The sequence below is a fragment of the Pimephales promelas genome, chromosome 22 (assembly GCF_988280905.1).
Source record: "Pimephales promelas chromosome 22, fPimPro1.hap1.1, whole genome shotgun sequence".
Classification (NCBI taxonomy): Eukaryota; Metazoa; Chordata; class Actinopteri; order Cypriniformes; family Leuciscidae; genus Pimephales; species Pimephales promelas.
Window position 1 is genome coordinate 14441433 of NC_142790.1, and position 15380 is coordinate 14456812.

General features: G+C 41.3%; 2 protein-coding genes across 4 annotated transcripts in view; both read right to left on the reverse strand.

The window, feature by feature from the left end:
- LOC120475868 (POU domain, class 6, transcription factor 2) overlaps positions 1-15380 on the reverse strand; it is a 137008-nt gene that overhangs the window by 46366 nt on the left and 75262 nt on the right. For all 3 annotated transcript variants that reach the window (XM_039666655.2, XM_039666656.2, XM_089125813.1), the window contains one exon: positions 13425-13837. In XM_039666655.2, coding sequence (XP_039522589.2) covers positions 13425-13837 — 413 coding nt within the window. The remainder of the gene's footprint in view (positions 1-13424; positions 13838-15380) is intronic.
- Positions 1323-3968, reverse strand: LOC148969589 (uncharacterized). The gene is made up of 3 exons (XM_089125405.1): positions 2884-3968; positions 2252-2766; positions 1323-1420 (listed from the first exon to the last, which is right to left on the reverse strand). The coding sequence occupies exons 1-3, from the start codon at positions 3873-3875 to the stop codon at positions 1323-1325; spliced, it is 1605 nt and encodes a 534-aa protein (XP_088981531.1). The 5' UTR covers positions 3876-3968.

Sequence of the window (15380 nt, forward strand, 5' to 3'; positions counted from 1 at the left end):
CAGAAAATTTGGCTGTTCCCTTTCAATAAAAATGAGATAATTAGTGTTTGGGGGAAAATTCAAGGACAGGGTTCAGGATCAGTGTATGGAGACGGGAAAAACTGCATAAGGGGCACTGTGAGAAACAAAAACAGCATGTGTGAGCGTATACGTGTCTGTCCATGATCATATGAGTGTTGGAAGGGCGCCTAACCTTGGCAGGGATGGGGTTTCAGGAACGAGCTATAATGATGGCTGATTGCTGGGGAATGGTGGAGAATGGACAAAGATAGAGGGAGGTAGATGAGAGGAAAAGAGAAGAGAGGAGCAGAGAAATAGAAAGGATGTTGGTGTAATTGCAGCACTCGTGAGTCTGAGCCTCCCGTGGCACACATCAGTACATCAGGAGGGGAGTGTCTTACAGCGACGGGTGAGTGGGAGAGAAAGTGGGGGTAAAGGATGGACAAGTAAGGGCGCAGTACAGCCTAGAGAGGTTGAAGGAAAGTATGAATGAGCGAGAGAGTGAGATAGAAAAGGGGATAGGTGAGAGGGAAATGGGAGAGCGATGAAAGTTAGGAACGGTAGAGCAAGACAGAGAGAGCAAGAGGAGACAAGGGGAGTCTGCCATACTCTGAGCCAATAAATTGGCTTTGGCTGAATACCGGGCAGTAGCCTGTAATTACTGCCATAAGATTTTGGGTCGGGGGGTCCTGGCAGACCTGTAAAGCCACTCTGTCTGAGAAAAGGGAGAAAGAGAGACAGCTAAGACCAAGGTGGTCTATAATACCTGGAGAAAATAGTCTGTTAAAGCTGTCTCGGTGGCAGTCCTTTAGGTGGTGCAGAACCCCCTAGATGTACAAAATCTGAATTTTGGCATGTTTGCTGATGGGCACAGGCTCAAATACATTTTTCACTTGAGCTGTATCCTAAATGTTATTTGACTAATCACTTCTGGAGCCACATGAAATTACAGAATTGCAACACACACACACACAGTTAATATAAAGGCATAGCTCACCCCAAAAAATTTAATTATGTCCTTATTTACTCACCCGCATGCCGTTTCAAACCTGTGAGACTTTCCTCTGTGGAAAAAAAATTTATATATTTTAAAGAATGTTGGTAAGCTAATAGTTTGGGTAACTGATTTCCATTGTCCTTTATGGGGAAGTAAAAACCCTGAGGCATTAATCAGAATACATTTTTTGATGTTCCACAGAAGACAAAAAAGTCATGCCTGTTTGGAACAAGTAAATGTTGACAACATTTTCTTTTTTGGGTGAACTATCCCTTTAAAAGTCATTAAAAAATAAAAATGTAAAAAAAAAAAAAAGTGTATTGCGTCAGAATATGGCCAGCAATGAACAAATGTTTTTGGCATCAGAGTCTTCTGTCTCTCTGTCTGGAAGCATGGAGGCAGACACAGTGGCAAGGTCAAAGACTGAACAGACAGCACACAAGCTGGGAGAGTAGTATGACAAGCTGGGAGATACGGAACATATGAGGGAAAGAGACAGACACCAAAGCACATTCTTATTTCAAATAAATTCTGATCTTTTGAGCGTTATTGTTATGATGTGGAAGGATGATGAACCCAAACGCAGACAGTGTACAAATAACTCAGGGTTTATTAGGACAAAAATAGGAAAACAAAGCCCACGAGGGGGCAAAACAAGACTGGGTAACAAACACTAGACTTAAACTGAGGTCAAGACAGGAACAATACTAAGACACGAACAGACTCTGGATTAACAGTTAACTCAAGGGATTACTCACAGCAAACTTCACAAAACAACAAACAGATCTCACGGCAGGTTTCACGGCAGGTTTCACGGCAGGTTTCAAACAATGTTTCACACACAATGAACCGACCCCGGACAGCAAACACAAGGGGATTATAAAGGGGAACACTAATGACCAGGACAGGTGAAACTGACTAGACAATAATCACAAGACTAGGATAACAAGGGGGCGGGGTAAGTTAACGAGACAACACAAGCACATGGCCCAAACAGGCCATGCGCTTGCACACAAAACATGATTCTGTCATGATCCTGCCTCACGACTAGAGAAAATCAAAGACAAGAAGGCAGAATCATGACAGAACCCCCACCTTAAGGAGCGGCTTCCAGACGCTCCTCAAGGGGACATTAAACACGGGACATGACAGACTGTGACAAAGATACAAACCAACAGTACATAGCAAAAACTAACAAAGGCATACAAAAATACACAACAACAGGATTGGGGTGAAACATCAAAAACAACATACAAGGCAGAGGAGGTGGAGGAAGCACAGAGTCTTTGAGCGACTTTCCAGGGTGGGTGGGCGGGACAGGGGTCCTGGGACCACAGGGAGTGGACTTAGGATGAGAGGACCGAGCGGGCTTGGGAGGAGTGGTGTGGGACAAGGGAAAAACAGTCCGGGGTTGAGCCATGACAGGGGAGACAGGGGAAACAAACGGAAGTCCAGGGACCGTGGGGACAGGGACAAATGGGGAAACAGTCCGGGACCGGGGTTGAGCGCAGACAGGACTGACCGGGGAAACACACGAGGTCTTGGGAACAGTGGAAGTCACAACAGGGATAGCAACTGGGGGTACAGCGAACGATGGACACGAAGCTGGACTCATGACGGGGGGTGTGGTAGGAGATCGCAGAGGGAAAACTGGGACAGAGCTCACCGAAGGTGACTCTGATCCGACGATCAACCTCTCCAACTTGGGAGTGGTGTTCTCCGCTGCAGGTTCAGGGACAGCGCCTACAGACATAGGTTCAGGGACAGCACTTACAGACACAGGTTCAGGAACAGCGCTTACAGACACAGGTTCAGGGACAGCGCTTACAGACACAGGTTCAGGGACAGCGCTTACAGCAGCGGGTTCAGGGACAGGGCTTACAGACACAGGTTCAGGGACAGCGCTTACAGACACAGTGGGCTCGGGACAAGACAGGACAGGCACTTCGAGGATCTTGATCAGACTGGACAAATAGTCAGACAGGGTCTTGGCAGCCAGAGAGATGGGCATCTCCTGACGAGCAGAAACCGACTGCAGAATCTCTCTTGCGGCTAGATCGGCCACAACTCTCTCCGCAGCGGGCTCTGGGACGGCGCCTGCTGGAGCGGGCTCTGGGACGGCGCCTGCTGGAGCGGGCTCTGGGACGGCGCCTGCTGGAGCGGGCTCTGGGACGGCGCCTGCTGGAGCGGGCTCTGGGACGGCGCCTGCTGGAGCGGGCTCTGGGACGGCGCCTGCTGGAGCGGGCTCTGGGAGAGACAGAGACAGAGGACCAGAGGCTCCCTTCTTCCTCTTCTTCTTCCTGGGTCGTGGAGCAGAGGACATAGCCAGGCTTGTGACCGGTTGGGGAAGCACGACAGGAAGTGTGGTCTCAGTTGAAGAGGACTCCGAAGTAGACTCCCACGACAGCCGTCTCTCTCGCTTGCCACGGAGACTTGCGGGTGCAGCTGATGCGTCGGGAGCCGAAGTGGAGTGAGCCTGGTTCCCCTGCGTAACCACGGCTAAAATGTGACCCTCCGGGATCACTGGCAGCCTGGCAGGTGGTGACAAGCTTGTGGGTGTCTGTGACTCTCTCCGGGATAAGCTATCCACCACAGCTTGAAATGGGCGACGAGTGAGCTCCTCCCGTTCAGTCAACGGAGGTGGAGAGTTGAGACCGGCGATGAAATAGCGAGAAACCAGGACCTCAGGCAGAAAGAATCTCCTTTCTTCAACGACTTGAGCATACTTCTGCAGGGACAACTCACCCTGGGGAGGAAATGGAAGTCTTCCAGCTCTACTATCTGCGATGGCCGACTGCCACCATAATTCTTGGTCAGCCGGTTGTGGTCTATTGGGGAAAGACAAACAGTCTGCTGGGTTCTTCTTTGGTCGGTTCATTCTGTTATGATGTGGAAGGATGATGAACCCAAACGCAGACAGTGTACAAATAACTCAGGGTTTATTAGGACAAAAATAGGAAAACAAAGCCCACGAGGGGGCAAAACAAGACTGGGTAACAAACACTAGACTTAAACTGAGGTCAAGACAGGAACAATACTAAGACACGAACAGACTCTGGATTAACAGTTAACTCAAGGGATTACTCACAGCAAACTTCACAAAACAACAAACAGATCTCACGGCAGGTTTCACGGCAGGTTTCACGGCAGGTTTCAAACAATGTTTCACACACAATGAACCGACCCCGGACAGCAAACACAAGGGGATTATAAAGGGGAACACTAATGACCAGGACAGGTGAAACTGACTAGACAATAATCACAAGACTAGGATAACAAGGGGGCGGGGTAAGTTAACGAGACAACACAAGCACATGGCCCAAACAGGCCATGCGCTTGCACACAAAACATGATTCTGTCATGATCCTGCCTCACGACTAGAGAAAATCAAAGACAAGAAGGCAGAATCATGACAGTTATATTCATCAAAGAATCATAAAAACATAAAAAAAATAAAAATGTATCCGAGTTTCCACAAAAATATTAAGCACACATCTGTTTTAAACTCTGATAATAATAAGAACTGTTTCTTGAGTATTTCTGGTTTAATTTATGAAGGATCATGTGAAACTTAAAACTGGGTGGCTGCTGAAAAATATATTAAAACAGAAAACGGTTCTTTAAAAATGTAAAAAATATTTTACATTATTACTGTTTTTTTTACTGTATCTTTGATTAAATAAATTCATCTCTGGTGAGCATTTCTTTCAAAAACATGAATACATTTCTAACAATATACACAAGGATTATTAGGAACACCATACTGTGTTTGACTCCTTTTGCCTTCAGAAATGCCTTAATTCTACGTGGCATTGATTCAACAAGTTGCTGAAAGCATTCTTTAGAAATGTTGGCCCATTTTGATTGGATAGCATCTTGCAGTTGATGGAGATTTATGGGATGCACATCCAGGGCACGAAGCTCCCGTTCCACCACATCCCAAAGATGCTCTATTGGGTTGAGATCTGGTGACTGTGGGGGCCATTTTAGTACAGTGAACTCATTGTTATGTTCAAGAAACCAATTTGAAATGATTCGAGCTTTGTGACATGATGCATTATCCTGCTGGAAGTAGCCCTCAGAGGATGGGTACATGGTGGCCATAAAGGGATGGACAAGGTTAGAAACAATGCTCAGGTAAGCCGTGGCATTTAAACAATGTCCAAGTGTCACTAAGGGGCCTAAAGTGTGCCAAGAAAAAAATCCAACACACCATTACACCATCACCACCAGCCTGCACAGTGGTAACAAGGTATGATAGATCCATGTTCTCATTCTGTTTACGCCAAATTCTCAAGAGAAATCAAGACTCATCAGACCAGGCAACATTTTTCCAGTCTTCAACGGTCCAATTTTGGTGAGCTCTTGTAAATTGTAGTCTCTTTTTCCTATTTGTAGTGGAGAAGATGAGTGATACCCGGTGGGGTCTTTTGCTGTTGTAGCCAAACCGCCTCAAGGTTGTTTGTGTTGTGGCTTCACAAATGTTTTGCTGCATACCTCGGTTGTAACGAGTGCTTATTTCAGTCAAAGTTGCTCTTCTATCAGCTTGAATCAGTCGGCCCATTCTCCTCTGAGCTCTAGCATCAACAAGACATTTTCTCCCACAGGACTGCCACATACTGGATGTTTTTCCCATTTCACACCATTCTTTGTAAACCCAGAAATGTTTATGCGTGAAAATCCCAGCAACTGAACAAATTGTAAAATACTCAGACCAGGCCGCCTGGCACCAACAAGCATGCCACGCTCAAAATTGCTAAAAATAACCTTTCCCATTCTGACATTCAGTTTGGAGTTCAGGAGATTGTCTTGACCAGGACTACACCCCTAAATGCATGTGTGACTGCCATGTGATTGGTTGATTAGATAATTGCATTAATGAGGAATTGAACAGGTATTCCTAATAATACTATAGGTGAGTGTATTTAGGGTATGGTATGGGTAGGTTTAGGGTTTTTTTTTACTTCAAAAACACAGCAGTTTATATGTTTTTAAGCCATTTGGTTCATGAGGACACAGGAAATTGTCTCGTAAACCATGTTTATGTTGTAATAGCCATGTCATTATACACATTTGTGTCTTCATAAACCATAATACAAGAGCACACACACAAATCATCGCAACTCGAGTGCGTCTACTGTATATGTGCCTACATCAGTGTGTGTGTGTATGGTCTGCTCTGCTTCCCTCTCTCTCCTTCTCCCTGTGCCACAGATCAGTGTGTGCGTGTGGCTCAGGGCTGATGTAAGCCAGTGGAGTGGCAAATTACAGCAGACCTACAGCTGTAGGCTGACATTATGATTAATTTGATCAGTAATTTCTCCTGTTTTTCATTTTAATCGCTGTGACCATTCTGCTGTGGCAGGTCTCTCAGATCTAATTAAGATCAATTCCGGTGTAACCAGCTTGCCCACCGAGCCGCCCCCTCCTCCTCAAATCCCCGAGTCCCCTCAGCGTGGAGAAACCCCGTCGCTCCAATCAATCAGCACCTGCAAATCCAGCCACCCTGCTAATCAGCCAATTAACACACTTAGGCAAATTTCATAATCTCTACCGCCTGGTTGTCGTCACAAAAGCCATGCAGTCTCTACCTCCCCTACCTGTTTTTTCCCCGATGCTGGCTCTCCAAAGGAGAGTTTACTGGGAGGTAAAAAGAATCACCCTTTTTCAAAAACAGATGGAGAGAAGGATGGGAGAGGTTTTAAACTTTCTGTTTACATAATTGTGATGGTAATATTTTGGTAACAGTTTTGTGGAATAGCTAAGTCAATAGAGTCAACATGAGACATTTTCAAAATATCCTTCTGTGTTTTGCAAACGAAAGAAAGTTGAATATGTTCAGAACGACATGAGGATGAGTAAATGATGACAGAATTATTTTTTTTAGGAAAATTATCAATTTAAGCACATTTTTCAGACTTTGAAATTGTGTAAATAGTGTACTTTTTTGACAAAATATTGCTTCATTGCTGTTTTTATGTTATTTTATGCCTTTTTTGTTTATGCTATAAAAAGGTGTTTTTCATTAAGTTAAAAAATATAATAATTAAATGGGCCATTATCCAATAGTAAAAATACTTAAAAATTAAAACTCTGCCATCATTTACTAACCCTCAAGTTGAATTTATTGTTAATTCATAGATTTTTTTGTTTAATTTATTATTTGTATTTACAGTACATTAATATGTTCTCAATGATCTGGCTTTAATAAACTTTGCTAATTTTATTTTTTTTTAATATTGGTGATTTGTAGTTTAGCTAGCTGCATTTTCAAATTGAAGGTCATAATTAATAAAGCTCAGTTTTGCCGTTTTAGTTAAACCAAATTACATGTACGAATCTGCATCAAACGCAGTGTATAAACATCACAGCCTACAGAAAAAAGTCTGACAGGAAAATCATAAATTTGAACTATCTAAAGGAACTCAGGGTCAGAGACTTGAAATTTTGACCAAATAAAGAAAAAGACGAGACAAGAAAATGAGAGAAAGAAAGAGGGAGAGAAAGTGCAGACAGTGAGTACTGGACACACTGACTGTTGTATTATCAGGGTGGGATGCTAACATGCTGTCATGTTGTCAGTTCAGCAACAGAAGGCCTCTATCTGGGTCTTTAGGTGTCTTCAGATAATAGGAGACCTGTCTGCCCTCCCTTACCAAATTGATTACACCCAAAGAGAAATGAGAGGCAAGAGAAAGCAAGAGGGTGGGGTAGTACCTGTGTGACCAGAAGGGATAATTATGACTAACCCTAGAAATACACATTCCCAAAATTCTCTAGGTGTTCGCAGTGTCTAACTGTGGCTGTCCCTAAAGGCTAGTATTAGCACTCAGGTGAAGTATGCTGTAACTTTTTCAAGCAGACGCACACATATGCCCAATTACGGATTCCAGCCCCTCAGGAGAGGCAGCCTGCAAACCCTGCCACACACACAATCACATTGGTTAAGTGGTAATGTGGACCCCCATGAAGCGGGAACTTCAAACCCCTTCTGACTCCTGACACAAACACACTTGCACACTTATCGCTCTGTTTTTCTCACTCTCACACAGTGGAGGGCTGGGTAATGACGCTGTTGTCTCTGGTGCCACTCTCTCTTTTTATTAACAAGGGGGTCGCACATGACTCTTAGCAGTAAAATCTAATCATGCACCCCAAGGATAAAGAAACCAGAGGGTACGGATCAAAAACCTGTAGAGAAGCTTTCTTAACACACCCCAGGCGAAGGGTGATCCTCAAGGCTTTGTTCTGGGTCCTCATGCAGTTTTACAAGTACAAGTATTTAACCTGCTCACACAACTCATATTTACTTGTACTGGATTAATTGGATTGGGCAATATTATATATTTCATAAGCAATACTTGAGATAAAAGTGCAGGCTACAACTATGAATCTTGTAATTTTATAAATATGTTTAAAAAGGGTTGCTTCGGTATTATCAAGGACACTTTCTTACGTAGCTGTTCATCAATATTTATTTATTTAAAGCTGCATTCCTTAACTTTTTTGGATTAAAAATGATCCAAAATTATGTTTTGAGCAAGGATTCAAAACGGTTTTTAATTCCAGTGGTAGTAATTCAAGTAACAGTAGCACACTTGTTCGCTTAATTCATACAGTTCAGGACTACTGAACTACAGATAGCCCTAATACACAATAAATGTAGTCACACAATGCTGTTGTTGTTAACATGAACAATTTGAGAACAAAGTATAATTTGCACGATGTGACGTGACATGATCAGCGCGATTTACTGCAATGCTTTTTCCCCTTATTTGGTCAGAACAAAAGTGGATGTTACATGTTCAGATGAAAATTCTTCGGATTTTTCGGACTATAAGTCACACTTTTTTCATAGTTTGGCTGGTCCTGCGACTTATAGTCAAGTGCGACTTACATTTAAAATTCATTTAGACTGAGATTTAAAACATTACCGTCTACAGCTGCGAGAGGGCGCTCTAGTTGTTCAGAAGCGACACCGAGGATGAAGAATTCAATGGATTCAAAGATGTGGAATGAAATCGCGGGAGCTTGGTGAACTTGCTTACCGGTAACGTGCTTGTTGAACTTGCTGGCTTATGTTAATTTAGCCAATTCAGCCTCCCAGGTATATGTTATTTATGCTATTGTATAACCGTTAATGTGTTACGTTAACATACCGGACACCTGTTCAGCCTTAAATGTCTGTTCTTGGTCTTGGATTTAGAATACATTTCTAAATAAATGTGACAGTGCGACTTATATATGTTTTTTCCTCTTCATGGTGTATTTTTTAGAAAATACGGTACTTCCAAAAAGTAGAATCTGTGATTCCAAATGACAGTATCCAAACCGCCACGATGACTCACAGCTGCACATTCTCCTCAAAACATTGGATTCATCCGCACTGTTCCTTGCCGGGGCACAACCCACGTAAAGTTGATAATTCCGCGAATAGCTGCAATTGCAGATTCTGAACAGAGAACCCTTTTTTATTACTTTTTATTTCAGTTTATAAGTTCTAGCTAAGTGCATTAAGTTGACTAAATTAAGTTGACTAAAAACTAAATAGAAGTGAGAAAATAGCTGGCATTTGATCATTTATGTTATTTCAGTGTATTGTACTTTAAGCAATGGAAAAGTTTTTTTATGGTTTTAGTTAACTTTAGCAACCCTGAACCAGAATAATCTATAGGCAACCAGTAATTATCGCAAAATAAACCTTTTCCTGACCACCATGTCAGGGTTCATTTGACTAGTTTGTACATCATCCCTTCAAATTACAGATCAAATTGCAGCACACCTTACAATATATAACCACAAATATGTAATAAACCTGTGCACAGATGCTCAGATAATTAATTCCATTTAATACAATTCACAAACATCTAGACCTGATGCAGGCAACATCATGCATCCAAACCAATATTTTGGAGACCCTATTGTCACCCCCCCATTTAATCTATTCCACCTCTGAAACATCTGAGTCACGTATCAGAAGGGCTTGATGATAACGTGACGGGTCGAATTAGGTGTGCTTCAACTATAAATGAAGAAATATATGGCTGGCCTTTCCTAAGGAATCCCTTGGAAACCACTAGTTCTGGGCTCTGGAGACCATTAAGTGTGGGGCTCCATAGGGTCCAGCTGGTGATACAGAGGGACAGAAGGTGAAATAAATGACTAAACTGATGGCAGCTATAAAAAGGGGGAAGGGGAAGTGGGGTTGTGGTACAGCACAGAGCAATAAGGGCTGTGACGCTGATGAATGCGGGGAAGGAAAGAGAGGCGACCCTGGCCTCTCTCAAACCGAAATGAAACCACTGGGACATGTAGGGAGGAGGACATGTTATTAGTGACGGACTCAGACAGCCAGATGAGAAGAGGAAGAGGAGGAATTGATGGACAGACAGACTGAGGGAGGAAGATATGAAAAAATCACTTATTTTTGCCATTTAAAACACCATTTTTGCCATTTAGGGGTCAGATCCTACATGATAATGTTAGTAACATTTTTATGTCATATTTAGTTTCACACAAGGTTGCAGTTGTTTTTTTGAGATTAGTTCCAATAAATGCTCATTTTGAGGGAGTCATAGTCGTTTTAATAGCCAAAAAAGCTTTTTTATTAATGAAAATGTCAGATCAAGGCAAATTTGATATGACATGACCCCTTTAAAAGACATAAGCTATAGTTACTGAAGCAACAAAGATTCATGTGTGCCATCTGTGGAGTTTGTTTAAATTGTATAAGCCTGCATGACAATAACAGATAACAAAATAAAAGCTCAACAAACTCATCTTAGCCAGTCATCACTGACATATGGTGCTTTGGACTTCCCAATTGCAAGATCTTATTTGCAAAAAACAAAATATGTTGAAAACTAATCTGGTTCAATCGGGTGCATATGCTATACATTTTCACAACATGTCAATAAGTGATTATCATAAAATTGTTTCAAATCCAGTTACACCAAAAGCATCATTACTCGTAATTCAATATTCCGCAGCTCTTCATTTCCAATAATAGTCTATTGCTGTCGCTAGCAAGATGGCTGGGATAAACTCTTAACAATAAACTTTCAATTTTCATTCTTTTTCAGGGACAGGCTTGGCAAACAGGCACCTCCTCCAGAAACAATATTTGTAATATCCAAGATTTCCCCAGACAGATTCAATCATTCAATTGAATTACTGCCCCATTCTCTAAAATTCATCCTAGACCTCGTCTCACTCCAAAGCTGCATTCTTCCAGACATGTTGTGAATAATGTAGAAGAACGAGTTCTTTAAGTGAGGCGACATCATATTTAGGGGTCATTACATTGAGTCGATCGGTCTCTGCTGCCCCCGTGGCATGCAGCACTCTGGAGCTGCTCCCCGTCGCAAGTCAACTTATATTATAGCTTTAAATAACTTCACTTTTAGTGTGTAAACAAGAGTTGAACTGGGTGAGCAGCAATCCAAGGAAGGCTGCTGGCTACGGCTGTCAGGAAATATTAGGAATTTATTTTGATATCACAGATCAAAACCACCTAAAATTCCGGACTATAGTCATATGAACGCAGAAAAATGCAGTTATTATTTGAAATGGAAAGTGTTAAGTGATGTTGACCCATTACTAGCATAAAATAACGTAGAGTTGTGGAAAAACACCTTCCTTCTGACCACAACATTAGGAAATAGTGGATGAACTTTATTTTGAATGAAGTTCCAGACCATTTCAGTAAGAACTTGTTCCTTTGTTCAAGGTACAATTCCATGCAGACTTTTTAAAAAGATTGAAACTAAAAGACAATGCTTATTCCGACTATAGTGGATCCGACAGTAATATCGCACCACACAAGTGTGAATAACAGTTTTTTATTACATTGTCACTATTGCTTTGTTTGTAATTACAGATAGTTTGGTATTCTAATGCCTGACCTGTGACCAGTGGCATCTGATATGTAATGAATCATGTACAGTCAGATGTTCTTTGTCTATGTGTCAGTAAATCAAACCAGTAATTAAACGGTCAACTTCACACTGTTTCTCTAAGAAGAATGAAAATAATCTGTTACTCAAACTGTGATTAAATTAGAAAGTGATCAAAGAACGCTCCATTTACAAAATCTAGAGTTTTCAATCAAACAGTTCATCAGTGAGTTCTGTTCTGGACTCTCGCCAAAACTGCTCTTATAATCAACGAATCTCTTATTCATATTTGTGTTTGCACTATTTATGATGAAAGTATGTGTTAGCGTGTCGAGTTGCAATGATGCAATGATGCAAAGTCGAGTTGCAATGATGAGATCACTTCATTTATGCCCTCAACCTGTCTGTGATCGGCTACAATGCTCATCCAAAGCAACTTTTCAAACCACAATCTAAATCTGATGCTATAGATCGATTAGTCACGATTAGTCAACCTTAGTCAACGTTTCGTGAGGTTCACGATTAGTCAACTCACGATTAGTCAACCTTGAGAGCTGTAATAGTAAAAAAGCAGCGCAGTCGGATCCCAAGACGTCATATAACTGACGTTTTGGGACGTCTTTTGACCATACGCCAACATCCGCCGTTTTAGGGTACCCTTTAACGTCGGTTAGATGACGTTATCGGATCCTAACCCCACCCCAGACCTAAACCTACCCCTAAACCTATCCCGTCACCTAACCGACGTTAAAGGTAAAGCGTCAGTTGTATGACGTCCCAGGATCGTCATGTAACTAACGTTAAAGGGTACCCTAAAAAGGCGGATGTTGACGTATGGTCAAAAGACGTCCCAAGACGTCAGTTATATGACGTCTTGGGATGAGACTGTGTTAAAAAAAGGGGGTTCAAAGTTTTCGAGAGAGTTTCACATGTAATTCTATTTCATATGCAAATATGTTAGCCAATCACAGCAGTGGGCATTTACACTGAAGTCTCACAGCAGACACGCCCCTTAAATCAGATCATTCAAATCAGAGGGCTAAAATCAGGCGAGGAAAAATGCCTTTTATTTCTAAATTATGACATTTTTTTTTTATGTCAAAATCATACTAACCTTATAAGTGCACACCAGGAAATAGTACCACCAATTTAATGGTATAAAATAAAAAAAAAATATTACAAAATAAAATAATAAAATAAATGTAAGACTGCAAAATACAAAATAATAAATGTATTTTAAAATAATAAATGTATTCTTCATTAAAAAATGGAGAACAGGGTAGTTATTGTTTTAAATGGGAAGTGTTACGCAAATTCGTCCCATTACTTTAATTGTATAAAATAATATACATTGAAAAAGAAGGAATACAGATTGCAAAATTAGAAGAATGCAGAAAAATGCAGTTATTATTTTAAAGGAGACGTTGTGACGTTGTTAAGTGAATTCGACTCATTATATTAAAGGTATAAAATAAAACAAAATACAATGAAATAATAAAATAAATAAATAAAATTTTCTTTTCCAATCTTACCTGTAGTGGTAGAGGAGGCGTAACAGGTGATGGCAAGCTGCGAGCTGGTGATTGGTTTTGCCTGTGAGGGGGCGGAGACTGGGGAGGCTGGGCTGAGCTATGATTAGAGGTGGTACAGGTGGAGGCGGAGCCCGGAGAAGGTCCAGACGCTTGTGATTGGATCGGAGGAGTGAGCTGATGATGGCTGGGTGGCTGGAGATGCGTTGGGCCACAGAGATGTTGGTGCTGCTCCCGTTCTCGTTGTTGTTGTTGTTCTCTTTCACGCTGTTCTCTTTCTCGTTCTCGCTCTCGCTCTCGCTCTCTCTGTTGTTGTTGTTGCTGCTGCTGTTGATGATGATGATGCTGTTGCTGGTGATGTTGGAGCTGTTGGAGCTGTTGGAGATGCTGGAGCTGAGAGTTTAGGGATGAGGTAGCTGTGATGAGAAAAAGAGGAAGAAAGATGTTGATTTTTTCTCATGATCTAAGCCAATTATTTATAATATATCTATATATATATATATATATATATTAAAAGCCAATTCAAGCTGGTTTATTTTAAGCTGCCAATTTAACAACAAGGGATTTTGGCTGTACAGCAGATTTACAAGATCTAGAAGAAAATAGTGTCATAGGCCAGCTTAAGTAAGTTCAGTGATGGTTGTAAAAAAGTTAATTTATGTACACAGACGCTCTAGGGAAAACAGTGTTGTCAACGTCCAGCTTAGTTCTCATATAATTGGGTCAATGCAGGGAGATCAAATAATATTGGATATTAAGTGTCCCCAACTAAGCAAGCCAAAAGCCAAAGGAAACAGTAACAGGTTTGTTTTTGTGGCTTGAATAAATATGCTTCATACAGTTAAGAGAATTAATATAGATCACCATTTCTCTTTCCATTTGCGCTGTGTTTTCAAATGCCTTACTTTAAACTCATTGACACCACTTTGTTCATTCTTGACTTTACGTGAACTCTTGCTTGTATGGTGCTTAGATTTACTGTTTTGGACTGCCGCATTGAACTTGAGAACGTGAGGACAGAATGACGTGTCTGGTGTGTGATAAGCCTGACTGTGAGATGAAGCACTAGGAGACAATTAAGAGGCCTTTTTTTCCAAACCGTTCTCATAAATGTTGCATGTTCAAGACATTTGGGCAAAAAAGTGCCCTAGCATCTTTATTGCTTTGCTCAACAATGTAATAATACAATGACTCAGAATTAGATTTAATAATAACTTAATTTAAATCTAAGCTGTGACTCTGAAAATAGGGTTTGTTTCTGATATTTTTATCTAGGCTAGAAGTTAAGGTCAGTTGCATAAATATAGCCATTGTACTAAGACTGTGTCTTAAGAACTAGTACAACCACCTAGCATGTGACGCAATCAGTCTTACTTTTTGTTTCAAATTAGACCAATCTACGTTTTTAAGTAACAAACAGTCTTAAAGGGGAAAAAAAAGATGACTAACTTGTACGATGTTTTAACAGTATATGTAACCTAACCCTAAATGGCAAGGAACTTAAAGATTTAGTAGCTAAAATAGCTGGTGAGTGAAAAGATTTTATTTCTTTCTTTCTTTTTTTTTTTTTTTTTGAAAGATAGAAAAAAATGATAACAAGAAAATGTCTCAGGTTCCACACTGCTTTATTGCATTGACACTATGGGAACCTCCATACCAATTCCGCCTAATCCTGCAACAAGCACAAAACACATTTCAGCCCAAATCAAACTTGGACCAACCGTGAAGTATGCGAGATCCTGGGGCTGAATCTGCATCTAGACTGTAAAACCTAAATGTGTCCAGAGAGGCCATTCCACATATGCCTCTTAGGAGAAAGCATACGTAATCCAATGCGAAATACGTTGCTTGGTGACTGCATTACCTCTATTGCGACCACCAAAGCATCACTTGCCTGAGCGGTGGACAGAGATGCTCAAGGCATGGACCAGACATAACAGATGCAAGCTTTCACACTCC

Coding starts and splice junctions, on each gene's coding strand:
- LOC148969589 (XM_089125405.1), bottom strand. CDS start 3,875: ATGAACCGACCAAAGAAGAACCCAGCAGACTGTTTGTCTTTCCCCAAT. Junction 2,767..2,883: donor AGCGCTGTCCCTGAACCTGT/GTCTGTAAGCCC, acceptor TGTGTCTGTAAG/TGCTGTCCCTGAACCTATGT. Junction 1,421..2,251: donor TCCTCCACCTCCTCTGCCTT/GTATGTTGTTTT, acceptor CTGTCTGTTCAG/TCTTTGACCTTGCCACTGTG.